Raw genomic sequence first — 25,000 nt, forward strand, 5'->3', positions numbered from 1 at the left:
GAGTCCTCACCGTCGTAAAGTCACCTTTGAAGCATGACGTTCGATTATAACGAACTAGTTGTGTGGCTTAGCCTTCCCAAATGTTGAGGGTCGTTTTTTAGAATTTAATACATAGAATTGGGAACGTTACATTCAATTTCATTCAGACTGCCTGGAGGAGCGAGCTGAGCACTGAGTATGTTCTGTTTTGGCCTGCGCAGAGTGCGTGCACCCTCCCCGGAGCCCCTCCTCCAGCGCGTGCGCGAAGAGTATGCCAGAAGCTTAATGCTGATGTGGCCCGGGATGAAGTAGAGTTTGACACCTGTATTTAGATCATATTGACTCTTATTGACCTTGTCCTCCATGTCAGGTATTTTGATCCTGGACGAGCCCACGTCGGGCCTGGACAGCTTCACAGCTCACAACCTGGTGATCACGCTGTCCCGCCTGGCCCGGGGGAACCGGCTGGTTCTGCTGTCGGTGCACCAGCCGCGTTCCGACATCTTCCAGCTCTTTGACCTCGTCGTCCTGCTCTCGTCCGGGTCGGCCGTCTACTGTGGCGCCGCCCGCGACATGGTGCCCTATTTCACGGACCTGGGACACCCCTGCCCACGATACTGCAACCCCTCCGATTTCTACGGTAGGCGACAGGCGTGTGTGTGTGTGGGGGGGGGGGGGTGTTGGGCCACTGCACTCAGACCAAATCAGTCAACATGGGTTAATGCCTGGTCATGACAATTCAGATAGGATATGTGTATATAGAGATGTCGATCAATATAGGCTATTAGCATTAGCATAACAAATAGCAACCCAGGTGTGGTGCCAGTCACACTGAAATGAACCCTGGTCCGATGAAACCAGACAGAAATTAAATTTCAAAATACAGCAAACCTTTTGACAGATTTATTTCCCTTTTTATCAGTCAATGTCTTGACTGATGTTAGGTTTTAAAATAATATGTTTCTTTTATGTAAACTGATGATCGCCATCTTCACCATCCTGAACAGCCTCCACCTTTGCTACATCTCAAGGAGCTTCATGAGGCATTTTTTCAATAGCAATATATAGCAATATTGATGTTCAACTCCACTACTTCCTGAAATGAGTAGGGCATCTTGGTTTTCTGTCCTACACTATTGGATGAACTGATTAATGTCAGGTGTGCCTGACTGCTGCAGTCACAACAGTAGTGATCAGGCATACCTGACATTAATCAGTTCATCCAATAGTGTAGGACAGAAAACCAAGATTTTTTTTTATTTTTTTTATTGAAGGTAGTCATTTATAGACAGGAAACCAAGATGCCCTACTCATTTCAGGAAGTAGTGGAGTTGTGCAAGTAGTCTATTGAACAATAGGATAGGATAGGATACTAATACAGTAACAAGACTAATGCAGGATAATATATAAGATGCAAACATGTAACTATAAAAGATGTGTGTCAGTGTGTTTGTGTCATCTTTAACCAGAATCCACCCAAAATACTAGGGGGAAAAGGGGGGAGGGAACTTAACATGACTGGAAACAGATGACCCCTTCCTGTAACCTCAGTTCCAGGTTAGAACTGCTGTTTCCATCTACAAAAAATGTGTGATATATTAGGCAAGTGTGACCCTGTGACCCGAGTGAAAACCAGTTTAATACAGTCCAACACTTCCTCTAGTTTACACCAACATAATGATCTCGTCTTACTAGAATGCATCAGAAGGGAGTTTAGCTATGGCTAAAGTACAGTATGTGCACTAAACAGCTTGTCCGGCCATTTCTATTTAACGTCCAAACACATCAAAATCACGAGTAAACCACAGGAGACTTGAAATTAACGGGGGAATTTATTTAAAACAAAAAATTATTTCCCCTAAAAATGTAAGGTTTACATCATTTACTTCTGCCAGCATCCATCCTGCTGAACCACTACCAGTTCCTGAAGTGCTATTCTGTAGCCGACCCCTGACCTAGGGACCCGACCCAGACCTAGGGACTTCCCTATTATGGGGAGAAGTTAAGTATCACATTAAGAGCAGTTTATAGTACAGCGATTTATGATCACAAGCATCGCTGATCAATTATTATTGTCCAATGGCCATCGATGATAGAATATCATGTCCAATGGACATCAACGTGGACGATGGAATATGATCATGGTAGGTTGCACCATCATAAATCACTGTCACTATAAAATGCCTTTCACATCATCATCATTGATCGTGGACACGCCTCTTGTGTCTTTTTAGGCCATGCAAGACCGTAAAGCCTTTGTTACATGTGGTACAGACGTACGGTCTCTCTCCAGTGTGGGTTCTCATGTGCAAGGTGAGAAAGGACGACTGGACAAAGCACTTGTCACAGATGCTGCACTTGTACGGCCTTTCTCCCGTATGGTATCGCTGGTGTATCTTCAGTTCGGCGGGCGACCTGAACGCCTTCTCGCAGTTGGTGCACTCGAACGGCCGCTCGTCCGTGTGAATGAGAGTGTGCCTCACCAGCGCGTCTTTCCCGAAGAAGCCCTTCCCGCAGTGCTCACACGGGTGACGCACGCCCTTGTGGTGGTAGTTGTCGTGTTTCGACAGGTCCCTCTTGGTGTTGAAGACCTTACCGCACGAGGCGCAGGCGAAGGTCGACGCGGGGGCCTTCTCTTCTCCGGGCGCGGCGGTTTTGTGCACGCGATCCACGTGCCTCTTCAGAGTGACGGCGTGCCTGAATTTCTTGCCGCATTCCGAGCAGAGGAACGGGTACTCCTTGGTGTGCTTCTTCCGGTGCTCCAGCAGGTCCGAGTACGAGCGGAACCTTTTGGTGCACTGAGAGGCCGGGCACTGAAACGGCAGATGACCCGTGTGCTTCCACTGGTGTCTGATGAACATCTTCAGACTGGTAAACGTCAGCTGACAGTGGGGGCAGGTAGACGGCCCGGTGGGATTATGAACATCAACGTAGTGCTTATGAAGAGCCTTAAACACGGGGAAGTTCTCCTCACACTGGTTACATTGAAAGGGCGTGTGCGAAAGCCTGTGCAGCTCCAACGCCTCCGAGTCGGGCACCACCTTCGTGCAGGGCTCGCAGTAGAGCGGCTCGTGAGTCTGCTTGTGCGACTTCAACGTCGATTTCCACTTGAAGGCCTGGTCGCACTCGTCACACTTGTGACACTGCTTCACGTCCTCTGGATCCAGCTGCTGCTCGTGGTGGCAAGTCCGTCTTATGTGGTGCTTATAATTCAACTCGCATTTAAACTGCCTGCTGCACTCTTTGCATGTTAGCTCATCCAAGTCATTGCTTTTTGCCGAACCTTCGGACGCGGGCGACTTTTTGGGGCTGCCGCTAGTTCCCCGTGTCTTGACCGTTTTCCTCGTTTGGGACAGGTATCTCCTCATCCTGGGACCGCGGTTCCTTCTCACCGGTCTGGATTGAGAAGGTGTATCAAGTTTTCCAAAGAGAACAACGCAATCCCCTTCCTGTTGTTGACCCTTTTCTCCACTTTGTATTTCAAAGAGGGGACATGTATTTGGTCTTCCACGTCGCTTCTTCCCCACCTCACTATTCATCCCTTCAAGCGTAATCGCTTTAACCCGATGCCGCGCGAGATCTCGTGATCTGGCGCGAATCCAGCTGCCTTGCAAGGTTACCGTCACTTTGCCATCCTCCCCGATAAGCATCACTCCAGCCTCCTCGCGTTCGGCCGTTTCACTCTCAATGTGCTCGATGTCTTCAACGTGATCTGTAGCCAGCTGGGTGTCCACTTCTGAATCCACATCGCTGCTGAGGCCCAACCGCTGGGTCTGCAAACATTCCTCTAGACTCCCAGTTCCCTCAGTGTACACCTCTTTACTCTCAGAATCCTCCTCCATCTCTGTGCACACTGGATATATCTGTGTGTCCGTTTCTGTCTGTTCATTGACTATCACAACTCTTTCCACAGGAGGGGGACACAGAGACGGTAAGATACAGCTGTCAACAATGTAAGAGTCTGAAAAGAAAGAAGGAAATTACAGTCTTTAAAGTGTTACGAAAAAATAAGATACTCACGATAATATATGACACCTGGGTGCTGCTGGATCCTAATAGGAAGATTTCATAATGAAGGGCGTTGTCTTGGCCTAGTCTTTCTTTTTCTTTTTTAGTCTTTAAATGGGCAAATACAACTACAGATTCAAACTCAAAAGGCATGAGAATGTGGAAATAAATTGACAAAGACAAAAACTAAATACATTTTCTCTATCATTTTAGTTTATTTTAGTTCGTTTTTTAAACACACAATACAGTATCAGTTGTTTTTTTGGAAAGCCTCATTTTTATTTTAGCTGACGGAAAAAAAAATCACACCTGATCACACTTAGTTTTCGTTATTTCATTCATTTTCATTAATGATAACCTTGGTGTGGACTCTCATGTGTACCATCAAATCTTGTTTTTTCCAATAACCTTTACCACAGCCTCTGCAATTATAGGGTTTTTCGCGGCTCTCGCCTGTGTGGGTTTTCACGTGTCTTTTCAAGCTTGCTTTTATACCAAAACTTTTACCACAGAATGAGCAGTGAAAAGGTTTATCTCCTGTGTGGGCTATCATGTGTGTCTTCAGTGCCGAATTATAACCAAAACATTTACCACAGACTGAGCATTTAAATTGTGTCTCTGCCATGTGGACTCTCCTGTGTCTCTTCAAATCAGCTTTTTTCCAGTAACGCTGACCACAGTCTGAGCATTTAAATGGTTCCTCACCTGTGTGGACCTTCATATGAATCTTCAATTCTGCATTTTGTTCAAAACATTTATCACAGACTAAGCAATTAAATGGTTTCCCTGCTGTGTGGACTCTCTTGTGGCTCTTCAAATCTGCATTTTTACAATAACCTTTACCACAGACTGAGCAAATAAATGGTTTCTCGCCTGTGTGGACTATCATATGTGCCTTCAATTGTCCATTTTGACAAAAACTTTTACCACAGACTGAGCAATTAAATGGTTTGTCTCCTATGTGGACTCTCATGTGTTGTTTCAAGCTTCCTTTAAAACCAAAACTTTTATCACAGAATGGGCAATGGAATTGTTTATCTCCTGTGTGGCTAACCATGTGTTGTTGCAGTTGAGATTTTCGAGAAAAACTTTTATCACAGAATGAGCAATTAACTTGTTTGTCTACTTGGACTTTCGTGTGTTTCTTCAAAGATGCTGTTTTACCTAAACCTGATCGATGTTTCCTGGTTTCCATCCAATCATCATCATCATCATCACTGTCTTCAGTCTCAGGTTCATAAGAGTCTGATGTCTTGCCATCACTAATTGGCTGTAAATCACTAGCTGGATCTGATACTTCACAGTCCTCACCATCAGCTTCTGTTTTCATCTGTCCAGTTGAGCTGCTGGCTACAGGCTCTGCCTCTCTGTTCTCCCCAGCTGGGCTTTGATGAAGCTGTGAGGACTGAGGTTCCTCTCCGTCATCTTCACTCTTCACAGGGACAGCAGTGAATGAGAATTGGGTGAGAGGGGCCTCCTCTGGCCCTTGAAGGTGCTGCAGCTCCCGACTGATCTTCAGTTCCTCCCGTTCCTCTTTAATGTGTGGGGGCTCTGGGTCGTTCTGGTCCAGACTGGAGCTCCACTCCTGCTGCTCAGGGGGAACCGATGTAACGTTACTGATCACCAGCTGCTGGAGCAGGTGTGGCGGTCCAGCTGCTGGGTAGATCTCATCTTTTGAACGAGACGCATCCTCCTCGTACTCTGCTATGCCGTTAGTTGTGTCAGACGCAGTTAGTGGCTGGTTCACCAACGCTCTCAGCTTTCGGACATTAGACATTTCCATACAGTGACAGGAACTTTTCCTCCCGAACGCTTTACTGACCAAGATTGTCCTTCGCACCTCCGTTAGCCGTAACGTTAGCTTCGCAGCTAGCGTTAACTGGTTCCAGAGGATTTCGTTCTTCTTCCTCGTGTCGGAGCTAAACGGAGCCTCTGCTTCAGTTTATATAACGTAATTTGTAATAGTATAGCCCATACATACATGCAGTATTCTGTTGGCCAGTTAAAGTTGTAAAGTAATGAAAGTGGGTAGCTAAGTAGCTACTAGCTAGGCGTCCGCTCGCCAGTGTGCCGTGAGCAGGAATTTCTGACTTCCGGTCAGGATTTTTCAGAATAAGAGCTGTCATCAAAAATCGATAAAATACGGTACACATATTGAAGTGATGTCACACACATTGAATAAATACCCATGGCAAACTACACTCTAAATCAATTATGTTAAATGCACTCTTGTTGATATTTGAAAAAACACATTTTACAGTCTAGGGCCACACAGAGTCCGAACAGTAAAATAAGCCCATTTTAAAATATTGTTCAAAAATTCAAATTTTAATGCGTTGGGGAAAATTCAGTGCAGTCATGTACATCAGTAGTCCCTCTATCATGCCTAGCTAGTGGAACCCAAATATGTGTAAAATTCACTCTTATTGATATTTCACATCATATCACTGCGTTTCAGGTCACTGCAGTTCACATCACTTCATATCACGTCACTGCATATGAATCATATCAGTCATATGCAGTGACGTGATATGCAGTGACGTGATATGCAGTGACGTGAAATGCAGTGACCTGAAACGCAGTGATATGAAGTGAAATATCAATAAGAGTGAATTTTACACATATTTGGGTTAGCCACTAGTTAGGCATGACAGAGTGACTACTGATGAACATGACTGCACTGAGTTTATCCCAACACATTAACATTTGAATTTTTGAACAATATTTCAAAATGGGCTCATTGTACCGTTTGGTGTGGCCATAGGCTGTAAAATGTGTTTTCAAATATCAACAAGAGTGAATTTTACACATATTTGGGTTAGCCACTAGTTAGGCATGATAGAGGGACTACTGATGTACATGACTGCACTGAATTTTATGTGATATTAGAGATAGAAACTAGAGATATTAGAGATAATAGAGTTGTACAATAGATATAGAGATATTAGAGATAGACAGTAGAGATATTAGAGATAAGAGTTGGACAATAGAGATATTAGAGATAGACAGTAGAGATATTAGAGATATTAGAGATAGACAGTAGAGATATTAGAGATAGACAGTAGAGATATTAGAGATAATAGAGATATTAGAGATAGACAGTAGAGATATTAGAGATATTAGAGATAGACAGTAGAGATATTAGAGATAGACAGTAGAGATATTAGAGATAGACAGTAGAGATATTAGAGATAATAGAGATATTAGAGATAGACAGTAGAGATATTAGAGATATTAGAGATAGACAGTAGAGATATTAGAGATAGACAGTAGAGATAATAGAGATATTAGAGATAGACAGTAGAGATATTAGAGATAGACAGTAGAGATATTAGAGATATTAGAGATAGACAGTAGAGATATTAGAGATAGACAGTAGAGATAGACAGTAGAGATATTAGAGATAGACAGTAGAGATATTAGAGATATTAGAGATAGACAGTAGAGACCTTAGAGATATTAGAGATAGACAGTAGAGATATTAGAGATATTAGAGATAGACAGTAGAGATATTAGAGATAATAGAGATATTAGAGATAGACAGTAGAGATATTAGAGATAATAGAGCATACCACATCAGTGCATTTCACATCACATCAGTGCATTTCACGTCACTGCAGTGATGTGAAATGCAGTGACGTGAAATGCACTGATGTGGATTATGGGCTTATATAGAAGAAAGGTAAAGACATCAAGACAAAACAATGACAGTTATGTGCTCTCTGAGATGGTAGTGCATCACTTTATTCTCTTTCTTTTTCTGGTGGACTGATGTGTGACACCGTTGAGCTCTGCTTGGTTATAGCACTTTGTAATAATGCTAATTAGGCAACATATTGTACCCACCAATACTTTGCCTCTCCTAAAATACCTTGTTGTTCCATAAGCATATTCTTTATAAACCTACAGTATGAACTGTACCCATACTCTTATCTTTCAAGCCTCATTGTGTGTGTGTGTCCAGTTGATCTGATCAGTATAGACCGGCGCAGTCCGGAGCAGGAGGCTGAGTGTTTGGAGCGGGCCAGGGTTCTGGCTGAGCAGTTTGTGGAAAAGGTCCGAGACACAGACGACTCCATGTGGAAACCAGCTGGAACCAGCACAGCACCGACACACACCAACAGGTAGCGCACTCTCTCTGTGTGTGTGTGTGTGTGTATGTCTGTGTGTGTGTCTGTCTGTGTGTGTGTCTGTGTGTGTCTGTGTCTCTGTGTGTGTGTGTGTTTTCAAGGCTCTTTTCTGCCATTTTCCCCTCTTCCCCTTCTATGATCCTCTCTTTACTTTCTCTCCTATGTTCTTTTTATCAATAATAATAATAATAATAACAATAATACATTCAACTTATATAGCGCTTTTCTAGATACTCAGTCACTTAATTGTCGCTCAATCTTTCCATTCTTCTGCAATTTCTACAGTACTTCTTATCTCTTGTATTTCTTCTTACGCTCTTCTCTCAACTATTCAACTGGATAAGCATGGCAGTAAAAAGGGGGGGTATTTTTCAGTTCTCTTACAAATTACATTATTAGTGCTATTATTGAATATATGAAACACATTACGTTTTTTCAAGGGACAATCATAACATTTCTAGTAAAATACTCTCCTCTTGACAGACCATTTTTTCCTTTCCTTTCTGTCTGTAAACAACGAATAGCCAAGAGTGCAAATTCTATGAAAAGCATTAAATTATTAATTTCTCCCCCCCCCCCCCTCTTTAGTGTTAATTACTTTTGGGAAACATTTGATCCTATTGCTTTCCTGCCTGTGACCTCTGACCTCTCCAGCCCTCAGCAGCCCAGCATAGAGGAGGGAGAAGAGGTCATCACTGTTTCCAACAGACTGACAGACAGACTGCCTGGCAGACTACACCAATTTACCATACTCATCAGGTATGAGCAACACACACACACACACACACACACACACGCACACATGCACTCACACACACATGCACAGACAGGCACTCACCTCCCCTCCCCTCCCTCCTCCTCCCACAGGCGTCACATGTATAATGACTTCAGAGACCTGGTCACGCTATTGGTCCACGGCTTCGAGGCCCTCCTCATGTCACTGCTGGTTGGTTGTCTGTACTACGGGGCGGGACAAGAGCGTCTTTCCATTCAGGACACAGTGGCCCTCCTCTACATGATCGGAGCTCTCACCCCATTCGCTGTGGTGCTGGACGTCATAGCTAAATGTGAGTGAGCGAGCGAGCGACGTCATAGCTAAATGTGAGTGAGTGAGTGAGCGAGCGAGTGGTGACACTAGAGATTGCAGACTGGGTAGTGTAGAGGTAGAGGTTCAATCCCCGGCAGCGGCACCTCCGGCTTGCTCAGACGCTCCTACAGACACAATTGGCCGTGTCTGCGGGTGGGAAGCCGGTGAGTCCTGGTCGCTGCACTAGCGCCTCCTCTGGTTGGTCAGGACACCCCTGAAAAAAAAGAGAAAGAGATTGCAGACTACACTGAAATGAGAGCACAGATGTACAGTACATTACAACGGGGCTCCTAATTTATAAATGGTCCAGTGTGCGCTCTGGCGCACGGAGTGGCTATTTACGTCTCAGTTCCTATTTACTGATAGTCAAGTCAAGACTCCCCAAAGTCAAAGTTAAGCCCCCAGTCAGTTATGTCAGTTATGCCGTTAGCCAAGTTCAAGTCTAAATTCAGTTTTGAGCCCATCCAAAGTGTCAGGACCTGAACATAATAATATACAGTACAGCAGAGAAGGCGTCACATTCTGTTCATACACATGATCTGATCATTTGTCTCAATGATGTTTGAGTTTTAGGGAAGCATTTGGCAAAGTCATTAACAATGCAATGTTGGTAAGGAATGGAAGAGCAAACCAACCAGAAGAGATTGAACAAAACCGTTTCACAAAGTCATGAGGCAAGTTTGTGAGAGAGACTTGGACACGGGCAGGCACAGATATTTTTGGAGAGAGACCTGTCACCTGGTAACCTATTTTTCATCTGACCAAACTCCAATTTCAGTTCAGCCTACAGCCATCAAGAGAAGTCCAACAAGATAAAGTCTGATGAAGGTCATGTCATTAGTCATAAAATGGATTAAATTGATTGACTCATGATTCAGAGTTCAAGACTTGAATAATTAACACTCCCATATAACAGTCGATGAGCAGCATGTACAGAAAGTGCTACAAAATATGGAAAGTGAATTGAATAATTTCCAAATTGTGAAAACCTTTGGAACTGTGCAGTTCATTGCTGATACAAAAATGGCTGCACTTTATTATTGATGTAGGTGTAATTTCACCATTTGTGATATACTTTATCTTCAGCGACTGAGTGGTATGGCTTGGTTGCTGCTGTAAGCACTCAAATTATTAAACTCCACTGAAAATCTCAAAACTAAGGTCTATAAAATGTTTGGAAAAATGTTCCTGATAACAGAGGATAATCGTACTCTACCTATGCACTACACTCCCATCGTCTGAAGACTTACTAACTTTTCCTTAACGGTGTTGTTCTCCTCAGGTCACACAGAGAGAGCCATGCTCTACCATGAGCTGCAGGACGGCATGTACTCTGTCACTTCCTACTTCTTCGCCAAGGTATATAGAGAGCCAAAGTGGAACGTCACTTCCTGCTTCAGCACTGTACCAGAAATTTTCATCCGCCATTTACTTTCCAATAGACATTTCGTAAAATGCTTATAAAATAGTTTTACTGGTTCAAACCAAACGGTACAGATATATTTAGAAACGGGAGACATCGCATAACATTTCACTTGGACCATGTTGTTTTTTTAAGTTTTGGTCCAAGTGAAATGTTCTATGGTCTCTCCCAATTCTAAATATAGCTGAACCGTTTGGTTTGAACCAGTAAAACTGTTTGTATAAACATTTTACGAAATGTCTATGGGAAAATAAATGGCGGATGAAAATCTCTGGTACGTTGCTGAAACAGGAAGTGACATTCACTTTGCCTTTTAATAACACACTGATCAAACGGGATCTCCAGCAGGGGGCAGTCTTGCTCCACGCTGGAGCAACACTTCAATTTACCACCCTAGTTCTAGTACAGTACCTACAGTAACCTGGTTTTGGAAGTCACAGGAACATGTGGATGTATGCGTCTGCATGCAAACAGACCCCCCAGATTCTATACTGTATAATACTATAAATGTGTGTCTGCATCTGGATTCATGTCTGTATATTTGAGTGTTGTCTCTCTACCTGCAGGTCCTCGGGGAGCTACCGGAGCACTGTGTGTTCACCTTGGTGTACGGCCTGCCCATCTACTGGCTGGCCGGGCTCAACGAGGCTCCCGACCGCTTCGTGCTCAACCTGGCGCTGGTGTGGCTGATGGTTTACTGCAGCCGCTCCATGGCTCTGTTTGTCGCCGCCTTGTTCCCCACACTGCAGACCTCCGCCTTCGCCGGCAACTCCCTGTTCACCATCTTCTACCTGACCGGGGGCTTCGTCATCAGCCTGGAGAACATGTGGTTGGGTGAGGGGACAGATAACACACACGGGGTCTTCCGCTCTTTCTCCTTTACCTCCTTTACCAGGGAATCTGTTAGGAGACTGAGAGGGATATGATAGTGAAAGACAGAAAGAGCATGAGCGAGAGACAGAGTTACACTTATGATTGGTACTTGACTTGATTGGTTAGTATGTGAATGTGTGTGTCTCCAGTGGCCTCGTGGTTGTCCCATGTCTCCTTCATGCGTTGGGGGTTCGAGGGCATGCTGCAAGTGCAGTTCAGAGGCAACATGTACCCCGTCTCCATCGAAAACCTGAACCTCACCATCTACATCGACGGTATATATGTAAGTTAAAACCAAACGCACCCGACACAGTCGGAGTTCAATCTAAACGGCTACAGTGTATCACACATGGGAGTTCATCAAACACAGTTCCATATTGCTGATCTTCTGAATAGTTTCATTCTAGACAAATCAACATTCACCTTCCTTCTCTACCTCTCTCTCCCTCCCTAGGTGGCGGAAGTCATGGGATTGAATGAGTACCCGTTATGGTCCTGCTATCTGGTCCTGCTGGCAGCGTGCCTGGTCTTCATGGGGCTCTACTACCTGTCCCTCAAATTTGTCAAGCAGAAGTCCGGTCAAGACTGGTGAACACAGTTTCAGCAATCAGACCAACCTCCGTCTGAGATCTTACATGGAACACAACATCAAAAGTCTGGGCAGGCTTTTCCTCAAGAAATATTATAATATTAATCATTTAGATTCTTGTTCGGCTGGTTCGACATCCACCCATGTTTTCCATTGTTGGTTACAGCGCTAACTTCTTTTTAGTGCTAAATATTCAAAAGTGGTGACCACTAGTGTTAGAAATCCCCACCACTGTTCAAATGTTATGCAAGAAACACTTGTCAGAGCAACCAGTTATACTGTATCAATCATGGCACCTGCCTCAATAGTGTGTATGAAATTCACTCTTGAAATCTCAACGGTCCCATCTTTGATTGGACTGGTGAAAACGACCTCACCATTATCCACCATGTGCCAGAAGGAAACATATATAAAAAGCGTGTACTCGCTGTGTGGAGAGAATCTGTGTCAATCAGCAGGACTTGTTGCAGTACTGCCGTTTGCCGCTGGATGGCAGCAGAGCACTGCAGGTAGATCACTTTGAAATGATTTCTCTCCCTCTCTTTGATGCATTGGCAAATGATTAGAGCACACTTTGGCAGATATCCATCTGCAGCTTTTGCTTGTTCCATTTTCAATCTTTTTTCTACAGCTTTATCTGTTTTGTATGTAAAGTTATGAAGCTTAACAATGTGTGTGCCAGTATAGGGAACACTGAGAAAAGCTGAGCAGATGTAGGGTAATACTTTCGAATAAGGTACACAAATAATGTAGTAGCTACTAGTAAACTAATCATTAACTGATAGTTCACCATTTTATTTTTATTTCAGAAATGGATTTAGTGGGTACCCAAAAATAACCTGTGAAAGTTTGAGGTAGTTTGGACCAGCGAAAGATGTATTACTGGTTATTAATGTTGTTATTACTATTATACTATTAAAATGTGAATGTTTTTGCTTCCTTGTGAAAAATGGCTTTTGTGGAGATACAAGGTTTGGGCCCGACAGCGACGGTATGTTTCTCTAGTGTCCACATTGAGATCTGACTGCGATCACATCAGGCAAGCTCCATAGCGTAGAGCAGCAGAAAAACAGCAGTGACTGTTGTATGTGGATTGAGAGGACGCATTGCATTTACACTTGTGTTCAATGTGGTCACAATGCGTCCCTGACCACCTCCGGAGGTGGTCTGGCCGATCAGATCGCAATCCGTCCTCAATGTGTCTTGGGGGCGTTTACACCTGTACTTTCAAGTGGTCAAGCTCTATGCGATTGCAATCTGGCAGAATTGGGGGGAATAGCATGATCCTCCCATGTGCTCCCACACGTCTGCTGACTGCCGGTTGAAACTCCTTGCCATCAGGTTAAAAGAAGCGGCTGGTAGCATGTGCTACTGGAACGGGACAGCAGGGCGAAAATTACATATACGGTACATACAGTATATAGAGGGTATGCATGTGACGTCAGAGGCAGAAGTCACTGCGTGGTCATGCCCACTGATGCAGTAATCAGCCTAAATGACACCTGCTGCTCCAAACAGGGAGGAACCTGCTGAATGTTTTGAGGGGGCGTGTTCCGGTGGGAAAGTGACATCCGTGCATACCCTCTATAGGGTTCTGCAGCACACGTGCACACCCTCTATAGGGTTCTGCAGCACACGTGCACACCCTCTATAGGGTTCTGCAGCACACGTGCACACCCTCTATAGGGTTCTGCAGCACACGTGCATACCCTCTATAGGGTTCTGCAGCACATGTGCACACCCTCTATAGGGTTCTGCAGCACACGTGCATACCCTCTATAGCAGAGATTGTCAAATGTTTTTCAGCCAAGGACCCCTTACAAGATAGAAAATATACCGGGGACCCCCTCATTCTGATTTGTGATTTTGGGCTAAGCTTAATTGTTTCCACGGTAACGTGCTTGACTTTTAAATTGATAGGTTTGTTAGATTATAATGTAATCCATGAACCATTTTAGATTTAAAGCATCAAATATTTTCGTGAACTATGAAGCTTTTGAAAAAAAAAAAAGTTTTCATTTTTATTTCCCTGAAAACTTTTTGCGGACCCTCTGGCAAAGTGCCACGGACCCCCATTTGAGAACCACTGCTCTATAGGGGTTCTGCGGCACACGTGCATGCCAGTCGAGCAGGCGAGAAGTGGGCGTGGCACGCTAGAAATGAGCCTGCGATATTTCCGACGGATGGCGGATCTGATGTTGTACTGCTCAACACATGAAGAGAGAAAAACTTAAATACACACTCTTGGTTCCTAACATGATTTATTAGCATAAATACTTCTGTACATTGTCAACATCATCATCATCATCATCATCACTGACATTATCAATGGCGCGGTGGACAGAGATGAACATCCAACAGTAATAACACAATATTCCACAACATTTCAGCTCAAACAACTTATAAAAAAGGAAAAAGAGAACAGGGAGAAGAGGGTGGGGTCTGGCTGGAGGGGAGAGGATGAAGCTAGTCTTGTGCTGTCGCCTGGGCTCTGGCAGCTCTCTCTTTCAGCTGGGTTGCATAAAACCTAAAGGACTCCTGAATAGAGAGAGAGAGAGACAAAGACGATTTAGAATCAAACATATTCCAACAAGCTGTAGACACTATTTGGTAGGGGTGTCACAATATATCGTCCCACGAAATTTTGCGATAGTAAAACGTCACGATATGTATCGTTGAGATGAAATCTCATATCGTGAAAAAAAAAAAAAAAAAAAATCTTCAAAAATAGACAAAGAAACGTCTTTGTTCGTTGAAGTTCAATGTGTGGAAAGTAGTTCAGTTGAACAAGTCTCTGAAGAGACACATGAGAAGTTATACAGGAGAGAAACCATTCAATTGAGTTTCTGGCAAAACTGTTTACTTGACAGGAAAAACTGAAGATGCATAAAAAATAGACTAAGAAAAGTCTTGTTGTTTGAGTTTGAAGAAAAACTGAAGATGCATAATGAGAATTTATACTGCTGAGAAACCTTTTAGTTCAAAGTAAATCTAAGTGACGGTGTAACTCATTCTATTTCAAGATAAGCCTTATCTCCAATCTCATGTTTTTTCTAGTTGTTATTGTAATAACAATTTCCCACAACAGCATGTTTTGTATTTGTGCATTTCAAATAAAATACTACTTTTCCAGTCATATATTGTCATTATTCAAGTTTAAAAAAATATTGTTAAAATCGTATCGTATCGTATCGTTATCGTGAACCCAGTATCGTGATACGTATCATATCGTGAACTGAGTGTATCGTGACACCCCTACTATTTGGGTAACTGCGCCATACTGTGTGTGCACACTGCACTGCGTGTGTGTGTGTGTGTGTGTGTGTGCGCACACTGCACTGCACGTGTGTGTGTGTGTAGTTTGTCTCGTTCCAAAAGTAAACAATAGCAGAGCTCTCCTGGGCATTTAAATAGTCTCCACTCCACCAATCAGGTTGTCTCGTTTCATCTTCAAATCCCCATTAATACACGAGTAAAGGATTTGTAGCCACTCCCCAAACACACTTTCTCTCTCTCTCCCTCTCTTGCTGCTAATTAATCAGCGTTTTGATCCAGACGTGTTGTGTGTGTGTGTGTGTGTGTGTGTGTGGGGGGGGGGGGGGGGGAGGGGGGGGGGGGGGGTGTGAGTGTGTGTGTATGTGTGTGTGGGGGGGGTGTGAGTGCTTGTTGCAGATTACACGGCTCCCTACATTGTATGTTCACTTATTAATGTAGTAATGATGTTGATAAATAGCCGTGTTCAGCAAACAAGCAGAAGAAAGGAAGAATAGCCAATGCTTATGCAGATGCTGATGGGGAATAAGAATGAGAGAGAGAGAGAGAGAGAGAGAGAGAGAGAGAGAGAGAGAGAGAGAGAGAGAGAGAGAGAGAGAGAGAGAGAGAGAGAGAGAGAGACTGGCAGAGGCTCAAATCACTCCGTAGCTCCTTCCTCCCCAAACACTTTGTTCTTGGAGCTACTGTACGAATGGAGGCTGCCGCCTGACATTGGTTTGTGGAAACTGTTAAATAGTGAAAAACTGATTGGGCTACATAGATTTTGGGTATATTCGCAAAGAGTCTTACTTATAGAAAATACGCTTTTTGGAACTAAGGGTCCTTACACATCAGGAGCATTTTTTTTCATATTTTCCAAACCTATATCAGTCAATGCAACCGTGCATACCAACGGCGAAGTTTCGCTGAGCGTTATTGCGGTGTTTATTTTTTCGAACCACGGTCGATTTTTCAGACACATCTGTGGCTGTGATTGACAGGTGGGTCAAAACTTGCATAACAATTTCGTGCCGTATATTTACATCGCTCTTGATGTGTAAGGACCTTAAAGCCGCAGAATTGTGTCAGACCTGCCTCTACCCAGCTGAGCTGGACCCCTGGGCTGCTGTGGGGACAGCTCAGCTGGGGAGCTGCAGACTGACTCTGGAAAGGGCTTCTTGCTGATGTCGTCGGTGATGTTTTAGGGTTGAGTTACATTGTAACTGTCGTGTGAATACACCTCTTACAGTGTTTTAGGGTTGAGTTACATTGTAACTGTGGTGTGAATACACCTCTTACAGCCTTGGACAATTGGAGTCACAAACAGTTTTCAGTACATTAAAGTCACGATGCAAACGAAGAGGCGGTAGTGGACAGCCAGTGTTTCAACATGTTTGAGGTGGACTGGCAGGAGAGAGAGGAGGAGAGATAGGACCTCCACCCACCCACCACCTCTCCTGTGAGAGGAGGAGAGAGGACCTCCACCCACCTCCACCCACCACCTCTCCTGTGCTTTTAAAACCAGCCAGCTACTTTACCTCCCTGACACTGTGAATAATGCAGCGCCTCCCCTCTCTCTCTCTCTCTCTCTCTCTCTCTCATCTATCTTTATAGTGAGCGGGGGGGGGGGGGGGGGGGGTTAGGAGGCGGGCTCACCTGCCTCGAGGGGACAGCGCATCAAAGTGGTGAGGCTGTGTGTGTGTGTGTGTCCCAACAGTCCTCTGCCAATAATAGAGCTACATCAACTTACAAAATGTGCAATGTACTGAAATGCTCAAAAAGACTGAAAGAGAGGCTATTGCAGACAGTGGGACACACACACACACACACACACACACACACACACACACACACACACACACACACACACACACACACACACACACACACACACACACACACACACAGACGAGGCTAGCTGTGGGCCAGTGTGTATAGAACTTTCTCTGAGCAGGCAGACTGCTCCTTCACATTACCATGGCACACTCAGGCTACACCACACACACCATGGCACACATTACGACACCAGCCGGACTACTGCCAGCACTGGTTAGGAGCTGGGTGTGTGTGTGTGATCTGTTCACAATCTGTTGTCCAATGTCTTGTGGTTGTATGAATATGGAAAGGAGTGTGTGTGTGTGTGTGTGTGTGTGTGTGTGTGTGTGTGTGTGTGTGTGTGTGTGTGTGTGTGTGTGTGTGTGTGTGTGAGACTCACAGGGGGCTCCAGGAAGGGCGCCGTCTCTCCTGCGTTGCGGTAGAGCCCAGCCAGCCGCTTGAGTGACAGGTCATCTACTGTCACGCCCTCCTTCTGCATCTGCTCATACAGGCCCTTAGCTGATGCAAAGTCCTTATTCAGATCTGAGAGACACACAGAGAGAGAAAGAGATCCTTTCATTTTCACAAAACATTAGCTCTATAAAGTTCTGTTGGTGGCGCATGATAGAAGAACAGCAGGTGAAAGAGCAGGTGTAGTTGTGTCCACTACTTTGTTTTCCTCCCGCAGACCAGAAGAAAGAAAATCTAGTCCACGATACATTGTCAGCTTTCAAATTAAAGGTTTGGATACATTGTCAGCTTTCAAATTAAAGGTTTGGATACATTGTCAGCTTTCAAATTAAAGGTTTGGATACATTGTCAGCTTTCAAATTAAAGGTTTGGGCCCGTTCTGGATTTTACTCCACTGAAGGAACCAAAAACCACCATAAATACAATATGCGATTTGCAGGAAATGTCTCATGAAACTTTGCATCAACCTATGTTGGTAATTTGTGTGGAATTTCTTCTTCATGATAAATAGTCAGCACTACTCCTAATAAGAAACAAGTTCAATTGATCTTTACCATTATGGCCGTAGCCATTTGTAGGGGCATGTTTTAAATGTTTGCAGTCATCATAAATGATATGGATGCATTAGCTGTATCCTGGTGCTATCGTTACTGCCGCCTAAGTATTGTTATATAGTAGTATTGTTATATAGTAGTATTGTTATATAGTAGTATTGTTATATAGTAGTATTGCTATATAGTAGTATCGTATGCAGAGTAGCAAGAGTGAGCATGCGTGTATAAAAGAGTGAGACAAAAGTGACGTGTGAGAATACAAAGAGTGAGTGAAAGAGAGCGAGAGAAAAGAAAAGCCCCAAACTATTTAAAAAAAAGAAAAAAGAACAAGAACAGAGAAAGAGAGGAGAAGAGAGGCGAACAGAGCGTTGCTAATTGTATCCCCTATGTGGTGCCTTGACCGGCCAGCTAGCTAATGCTAATTAAATAGTCATGTCTGCTCATCTCCGGTGTGGTGACAAGGCACGGAGGAGAGGACGGGGAGGTGATGTGAGGAGAGAGACGATGGAGAGCAGAGATGGGTCAAAGAGGAGAGGGGGAATGCAAAGTGGATGGGTAGAGGGAGAGGGGGAGAGGGAGAGGAGAGGGGGATGAGAAGAGGGGGAATGCAAAGCGGATGGGTAGAGGAAGGAGGGAAAGACAGCGAAGAAAAGATGCGAGGACAAGAAAAGTCGACAGGGTTGAAAAGGTGGAGAGTGGTGGGCCGTAGTCGCGATTAGCACGCTAGGCTAGCCAGGACAGCTAACTCATTAGGCGACATGTGTTCTGCTGCCCCCGAATGCTGCCTGCACACACACACACACACACACACTGACACACACGCACGGCGCAGGCCTGCGCGCACAGACACACACACACACACCTTGCCCTGATGTTTTGTTAATGCGTCCGCTAATGATGAGTTAGCCACAGGCCAGCGAGTCGACTGCCGCACCGCTCCCACTGCTCCACAAGAGACCGCCAGACTTTCTGTGTGTGTGTGTGTGTGCGTGCGTATGTCACTGTGTGTGTGTGTGTGTGTGTGTGTGTGTCTGTTGTGTGTGTGTGTGTGTGTGTGTGTGTGTGTGTGTGTGTGTGTGTGTGTGTGTGTGTGAGACACCGTACCGTGACACTTCATCAGGTATGGGTAGAGCACCTCCTTCTCGATGCAGTCTGGAATCAGGCTCAAAAGGGTGTTGATCTTGCCAGCTGCAGATTGGGCACACACACAGACACACACACCAAACACTTCCTGTATTTACATCGAGGTACAGTTCTATACCTTTGTGTTATAGGTAAAGCGATACCTTTGTGTATGTGTGCGTCCGTTTACTTTGCAAATAACTAGTAGGGATGGGACGATCTATATTGAAATCAATATATCACAATACAAAAATGTATCGTGGGGCAGAAAAATGAATCATGAGATGAGCTACATTTGATTCTGCTGTAGAGATCACATGAGACGGCTTCCTCCATCACAAGCTCTCCAACCAAATCACATTATTTTCACTTTGTAATGGCTTTTATCAATGGTTTTACATTCAAGCAAGCCAGCGCTAGAAAGATTTGTGGGCTCTGAAATCAAAATTCTGCACAGTCATGCTTTGTTGTCACTGAATTGTATTTATAGAATCGTTAACTTTGCATTTTGTCCCGTCATAACTGACAGACAAGACACTGTTAGTAGCTGTTAAATCACCTGTATTTGCACCCTCTATGGCCTTTAGCATGCAATTAAAAAGACAGAAGAATCCAATCGTGTTTTTTTACCTGTCCGGGAATCTGGGCCTTCCGAGCCACAAAGGACAGCAGCGCACCTTTCTGTCCGGCCACGGCGGTTACAGCGCTACGGCAGGGCAGGAGGGACAACAGACACCACAACATTATAATGAGGGCTAACTTTGATTTATTTTACGGGCTCTCCAAGACTCTCCAACCTCCCTGCTCTTTACACACATACAACACGCTTGCACTCCCGCACGCACGCACGCACACACGCACGCACACACACACACACACACACACACACACACACACACACACACACTGACGCACTAGTCAAAGGTTATTACTGACTTAATAAGGGTGCCAGACACACAGCTCATTTCTTGATGAATTAAACTGTACAGTGCTATTCACTTCCCAAAGCATCATTATCTACACTAGTCACATAAAGGGCCCAATCTAGTACTTAGTGCAAATCTAAACACGCACTAAGCCCCCCCCCCCCCTCACCCCCCCCGTACAGCTTGCAGACATTGACCAATTAGTGAGAAACAGGAAGTGAGAGAGATGAAGGTCAGCGAGCAGGAGAGAGAGTGGAAGAGAAGTAACAGTCACATGACATCTCCATTTATTTTCTCCATAGACATTTAGAAAAAATCCTTAACGAGTTTTAAGCTGGAACCAAGCCAACACGTGATCTACTGAATCGTGAGTGACCATAAAACATTTCAGTTGGAGCAAAAACAAAAATAAAGACGGGGGGGGGAATCGTAAATTCGATTTTTCCCCCGTCTATTTTTAGTTTTTGAGCCTAAAGAGGCAGAATGGCTTTCGTACAATCAGGCAATCAGACTAACACTGCCACTTGACTCAACGTTGCTTTTTTATCTTACGCCCGACCGACCACTCCAACAGTGAGGCAAGACCCAACAGGCGGCCATCTTCTCCCCTGCTCCTCCCCCCCCCCCCCCCCCAGATCTGCACATTTCTGTCACGTTGGTCATCTTTCGTCTGCGACAGCACAAAATCGCACATTGTGTCAAAGGCTTTAGACTGGCCACGATGCAGAGCTGGCAAGGAGCATATTATAGCATGAAAAACACGGAATGGTCGTTTGAGTTTAAATAGTGATGAAGATGAGAGCAGTAAGTAATGTATCTGTGTTCATTAGCATGCATGCTGCTACGCTAGTCAGACATCCCCGTTAAATGATTGAGAGGGATAACACTGTGGATGTCAGGGAGGCATGAGGAGTAGACATGATGGCAATCTCTTTCATATCTGTCTGTCTCTGACTGTCCTCCTCTCTCTCTCTCTCTCTCTCTCTCTCTCTCTCTGCTAATCTGCTCCAGGGAAGAACACACCGTCATTATGAAGAAGATTTGTTGAACTGCATGAATTGTTTGTTGAAGAATTGATTAAATTGACTTGGTGTGTAAAATAAAATGATAGCAACAAGGGAATACACTTGTTTTTATATTATATATTAGACCTGTATTTCAGTACCTATTTGTCAATTTGCAGTCTCTTTTGGGTACTAAATGATAAATTGTAATGTTTTTGCAATAGACCTTATTCGACACCAATAAAAACCCCACAGTTGTTGTTTGTATGCTGCCGTTATGCCTGCAATAAATAAACAAAAGAACGAGGTGAACAGACTTTGCTGTGAGGAGCTGTCAGAAAGTTTCACCTACTCAACTAACTATCCACACATCTCCTGTGCTGCTGACGTATCCTCCGTCTCGCTCCCTTCACGTCTGTGGACGGTAGAGATAGAAACAAACCACGGGGACTTTATTGCTGTTATTACTACAGCCGTGTGTAACGCAGGTCACCATCCGAACACAATTGGAACGATACAGGTAATGCTAACAGCGGCTAGCTTCCTATAAACGCTGCTCTCACATAGGCTGTCACTTGAGAGCTGCTGCGTTATGTCGACAATTATGGTGGCGGTGGGCGTGCCCGTACGTGAGTGACGTCAATCGAATAAGGTCTATAGCCTTTATTATTGATTTGGAGATGAATTTGAGATCACAAACCTTTGTCAGAGCTGACCTATTGGATTTCCTGTAATACATTTCTTACAACACATTCTGAGCCGTTCTCTTTGCAAAGAGACAAAACAGAGAGCGTAAACTTGGACCATCCGACACGCACGTCTGACGAGACACATACTACTAACGAGCAGAAAACATGGATTCCTTTAGCTCGTGTTGAAATAGTGATGAGGTGTCGCCGCTAAGAGCTGTAAGTCATATATCTGCGTTCATCAGGAGGCACGCTAGACAGACATGCGACTGAACGACAGAGTGAGAAACACACAGAAACAGAGTGAAACAATCTCTGCATGTCTCCTGGCCCCCTCCATCCATCACACCCATCTAAGCTTGTACATATTCATATCCCCGAGCTCCATGCACACTCATTGATCTGTAATTTATGAACCGCGGCTACATTAGCAAAGTAGCAGGAGGCCACTTTCAGACAGCCAGACAGTAGTAGTGGATTGAGGTGGATCGAGGGTAAAGTACTCCCTGGATTTATTTACAGAGAATGAGAAGATGTAAATGCGAGGCTGGATGAATAAGTGAACGGCCCTGCTCGCAGACCTTCTCCACTCAACGGGATTTGGCGATTGTACGAAAACATCAGGGATCTGAGATGGGACTAAAACCACCACAAGTGGACTCCCCTTCCCTCAAGATTTTTATGACTTTGATCTTGGCTGATTTAAAATGCCGCCGAGTCCCCTGACTCAAAATGGAGAAAGCACCCCGCCGCAAATTATGCTCAAGCAGATTTAAAGTTTGATTGAGAATAGAAGGCAGCCTAAACACAGACACACTTCACTCAGCCTTCCTCATGGTTCCTGAACACAGACACACTCAGCCGTCCTCATGGTGTGCTGGCTTTGTCCCCATTTGGTGCTCCTGCTCCTGCCTCCTCACTGCCACCTGACACTTCTTCACTTTTCTTAGACCACGTTAGCATGACCCTTCTCCCCACATTTACAACTACATGCTGTGTACTCACGGCTAACATGCACACGCTGTGTACTCACGGCTAACATGAACTTGGCATCCTCTACTTTGTCCATCTCCAGTAGCTGCAGGAAGAGATCTGTAGCCGGCCTGTAGCACGCAAACTGGTTGGCTAGCCGCTCTGCCATAGCACTCACTGCAACACACACACACACACACGCACACACACACGCACACACACACACACACAGACACACACAAGGTCAATATGGCTGTATCATTACATGTGTGCTTATTTTGTCGATGGTTGCACTGTACAGCACTATATTTGTTAATGGCTTTAGCATGATCTATGTTTGTATGTATGTTTCAACTTCGACTCATATTTTGAATTTACGTCTTATTTGTGTCTTTGTTGTGTGTGTGTCTCTCTTACATTTGTCAATGGCTTTCTCATTGTCATCTTCAAAAATCCTCCTGAAGACGTAGGAGATGCTGGGCGCTGTGCTGTCTGGACTGGTGTAGACCGCCTCCAAGATCTCTACTGCAGAGTCCAGCTCACCACTGAGGGAGGACGGGTGGGTGAGGAGGGGGGGGGGGGGGGGGGGGTGAGGAGGGGGGGGGGACGGGTGGGTGAGGAGGGGGGGGGAGGTGAAGGAGAAAGAGGTTAGCACTTCCTTACAGTAGATGTGGTGTGCACTGTGAGAAACTGGCAGGGTTAAAGGTCAGTGACCTTGTTGTCACAATCATTTGAGTTGTTTGACATGGAAAGGTCAAAGGTCGGCCATTATGCAAATTGTAATCTGGAATTGATCTACAAAACAAGGGCAACTTTGGCCCAGGTCCACGTGTAGCAACAACCAGGCGACCTCATGCAACTCAAGCCCATTCGAGGCATCTTTCAACAGCCCAAGTTTAACACTGATGACATCACTGATGACATCATCACCGTCATCCGTTCCTGACTGAATGCCTGACTCAGCCCAAAAAGCCTGGTCTTGAGCACGCGCTGCGCAGGCTGGGCACGTGGTAACAACAACAAATAGGTTTATCAAGATGACAATGGTTCAATTGTTCTTCCCCTGGGTACAGTGTACTGTAGGTATACACCAACCCTTCCACTCATACAACTGTTATTCTCTGTCATACTGTTCAATGTCTTTCTGCTGAGTTTGCCACAAGCAAAGAAAGCACCGCAAAACCTCAAACAACTCAACCTGGCAACCGGGCCGAGCTACTAACACTTCACACGCCCTCCTCTGCCCCCCTCACTGCCACCAGTCCTTATGAATATTTAAACAACAGTGTGTGTGTGTCCGTGTGTGTGTGTGTGTCCGCGCGCGCGTGTGTGTGTGTGTGTGTCCGCGCGTGTGTGTGTGTGTGTGTGTGTGTGTGTCTGAGGGTGGGGGGTCTGTGCTGCTGATTGTTGCGACGGGGGCCGTCTGAATAATTCACAGGGGGGCCCCTCTAAATGTGGCGTCTCCTGCGTTGGTTCCGCCCCGGCTCTTAACCAGTCAGCTCGACTCAGGCGCAGCGGGGACGCACGTGTCACAGCCGCTCAGCGCCCCGGCTCCTAGAGGTCAGGGTTCAAGCTGACAGGCCCGCGGCCGCGATGGCCAATCGGGCGTGAGATCGTCTCTCTTGCTTATTTTTCACTTCCCGCTGTCCCTCCGAGGTGGCGCGGGGGGGCCGCCGCCCGGGCTGGCGGACGACACTAATGTGGCGAGTAGCGCCATGAAAGTTTGATGCAGCGAATCAGAGATGTGCTTTTCTGTTGTGTTCGCTCTCGTTTGGAGAAGCGAGTCGGAGCGGAGGACAGGGCGGGTGTGTGTGTGTGTGTGTGTGTGTGTGTGTGTGTGCTTTTATGACACTAAAGAGAAGTCATGAATAATCCCATTAAGCTTGTGCTTCCTATTTGTACGTGACAGCGCCCCCTCTCTGTGAGCTTTTTGTTTAAGAGTGTGTCATCTTGGGTCTTGCTCACACGCTTGTGGTTGGTTATGCATTAAACCTTCTACCTAATGAAATACTCCACATCATAGAAATAGGTGAAGACTTAAAATGGACTTTGTAAATCATGACGTAATGATCTAGTTGATGAAGAAGTCAAACTAGTCTTTGAGAT

General features: G+C 45.0%; 3 protein-coding genes across 3 annotated transcripts in view; 1 reads left to right on the plus strand and 2 right to left on the minus strand.

Moving 5' to 3' along the window:
• The window catches only part of abcg8 (ATP-binding cassette, sub-family G (WHITE), member 8), a gene marked incomplete at both ends in the record, with an annotated part of 46,142 nt that extends 34,050 nt beyond the window's left edge, over positions 1 to 12,092 (plus strand). The window contains 8 exons of the mRNA XM_083658561.1: positions 350 to 619; positions 7,952 to 8,111; positions 8,772 to 8,876; positions 8,985 to 9,184; positions 10,487 to 10,563; positions 11,194 to 11,461; positions 11,650 to 11,783; positions 11,955 to 12,092. Of these exons, the coding sequence (XP_083514687.1) occupies positions 350 to 619; positions 7,952 to 8,111; positions 8,772 to 8,876; positions 8,985 to 9,184; positions 10,487 to 10,563; positions 11,194 to 11,461; positions 11,650 to 11,783; positions 11,955 to 12,092 (1,352 nt within the window). The remainder of the gene's footprint in view (positions 1 to 349; positions 620 to 7,951; positions 8,112 to 8,771; positions 8,877 to 8,984; positions 9,185 to 10,486; positions 10,564 to 11,193; positions 11,462 to 11,649; positions 11,784 to 11,954) is intronic.
• LOC310796056 (uncharacterized protein) lies at positions 2,019 to 5,764 on the minus strand (the record flags this gene model as incomplete). Its single annotated transcript, XM_083658211.1, has 2 exons — positions 2,019 to 3,940; positions 5,605 to 5,764. The coding sequence occupies 2 exons, from the start codon at positions 5,762 to 5,764 to the stop codon at positions 2,178 to 2,180; spliced, it is 1,923 nt and encodes a 640-aa protein (XP_083514337.1). The 3' UTR covers positions 2,019 to 2,177.
• A 2,265-nt stretch (positions 12,093 to 14,357) lies between the features above and the next one.
• The window catches only part of lrpprc (leucine-rich pentatricopeptide repeat containing), a gene marked incomplete at its 5' end in the record, with an annotated part of 71,185 nt that continues 60,542 nt past the window's right edge, over positions 14,358 to 25,000 (minus strand). The window contains 8 exon segments of the mRNA XM_083657987.1: positions 14,358 to 14,627; positions 17,557 to 17,699; positions 19,286 to 19,366; position 19,369; positions 19,934 to 19,999; positions 20,001 to 20,009; positions 22,956 to 23,071; positions 23,312 to 23,439. Of these exon segments, the coding sequence (XP_083514113.1) occupies positions 14,556 to 14,627; positions 17,557 to 17,699; positions 19,286 to 19,366; position 19,369; positions 19,934 to 19,999; positions 20,001 to 20,009; positions 22,956 to 23,071; positions 23,312 to 23,439 (616 nt within the window). The 3' untranslated portion in view covers positions 14,358 to 14,555.

Source organism: Poromitra crassiceps (assembly GCF_964638095.1).
Source record: "Poromitra crassiceps genome assembly, chromosome: 22".
In the NCBI taxonomy this organism is placed as follows: domain Eukaryota; kingdom Metazoa; phylum Chordata; class Actinopteri; order Beryciformes; family Melamphaidae; genus Poromitra; species Poromitra crassiceps.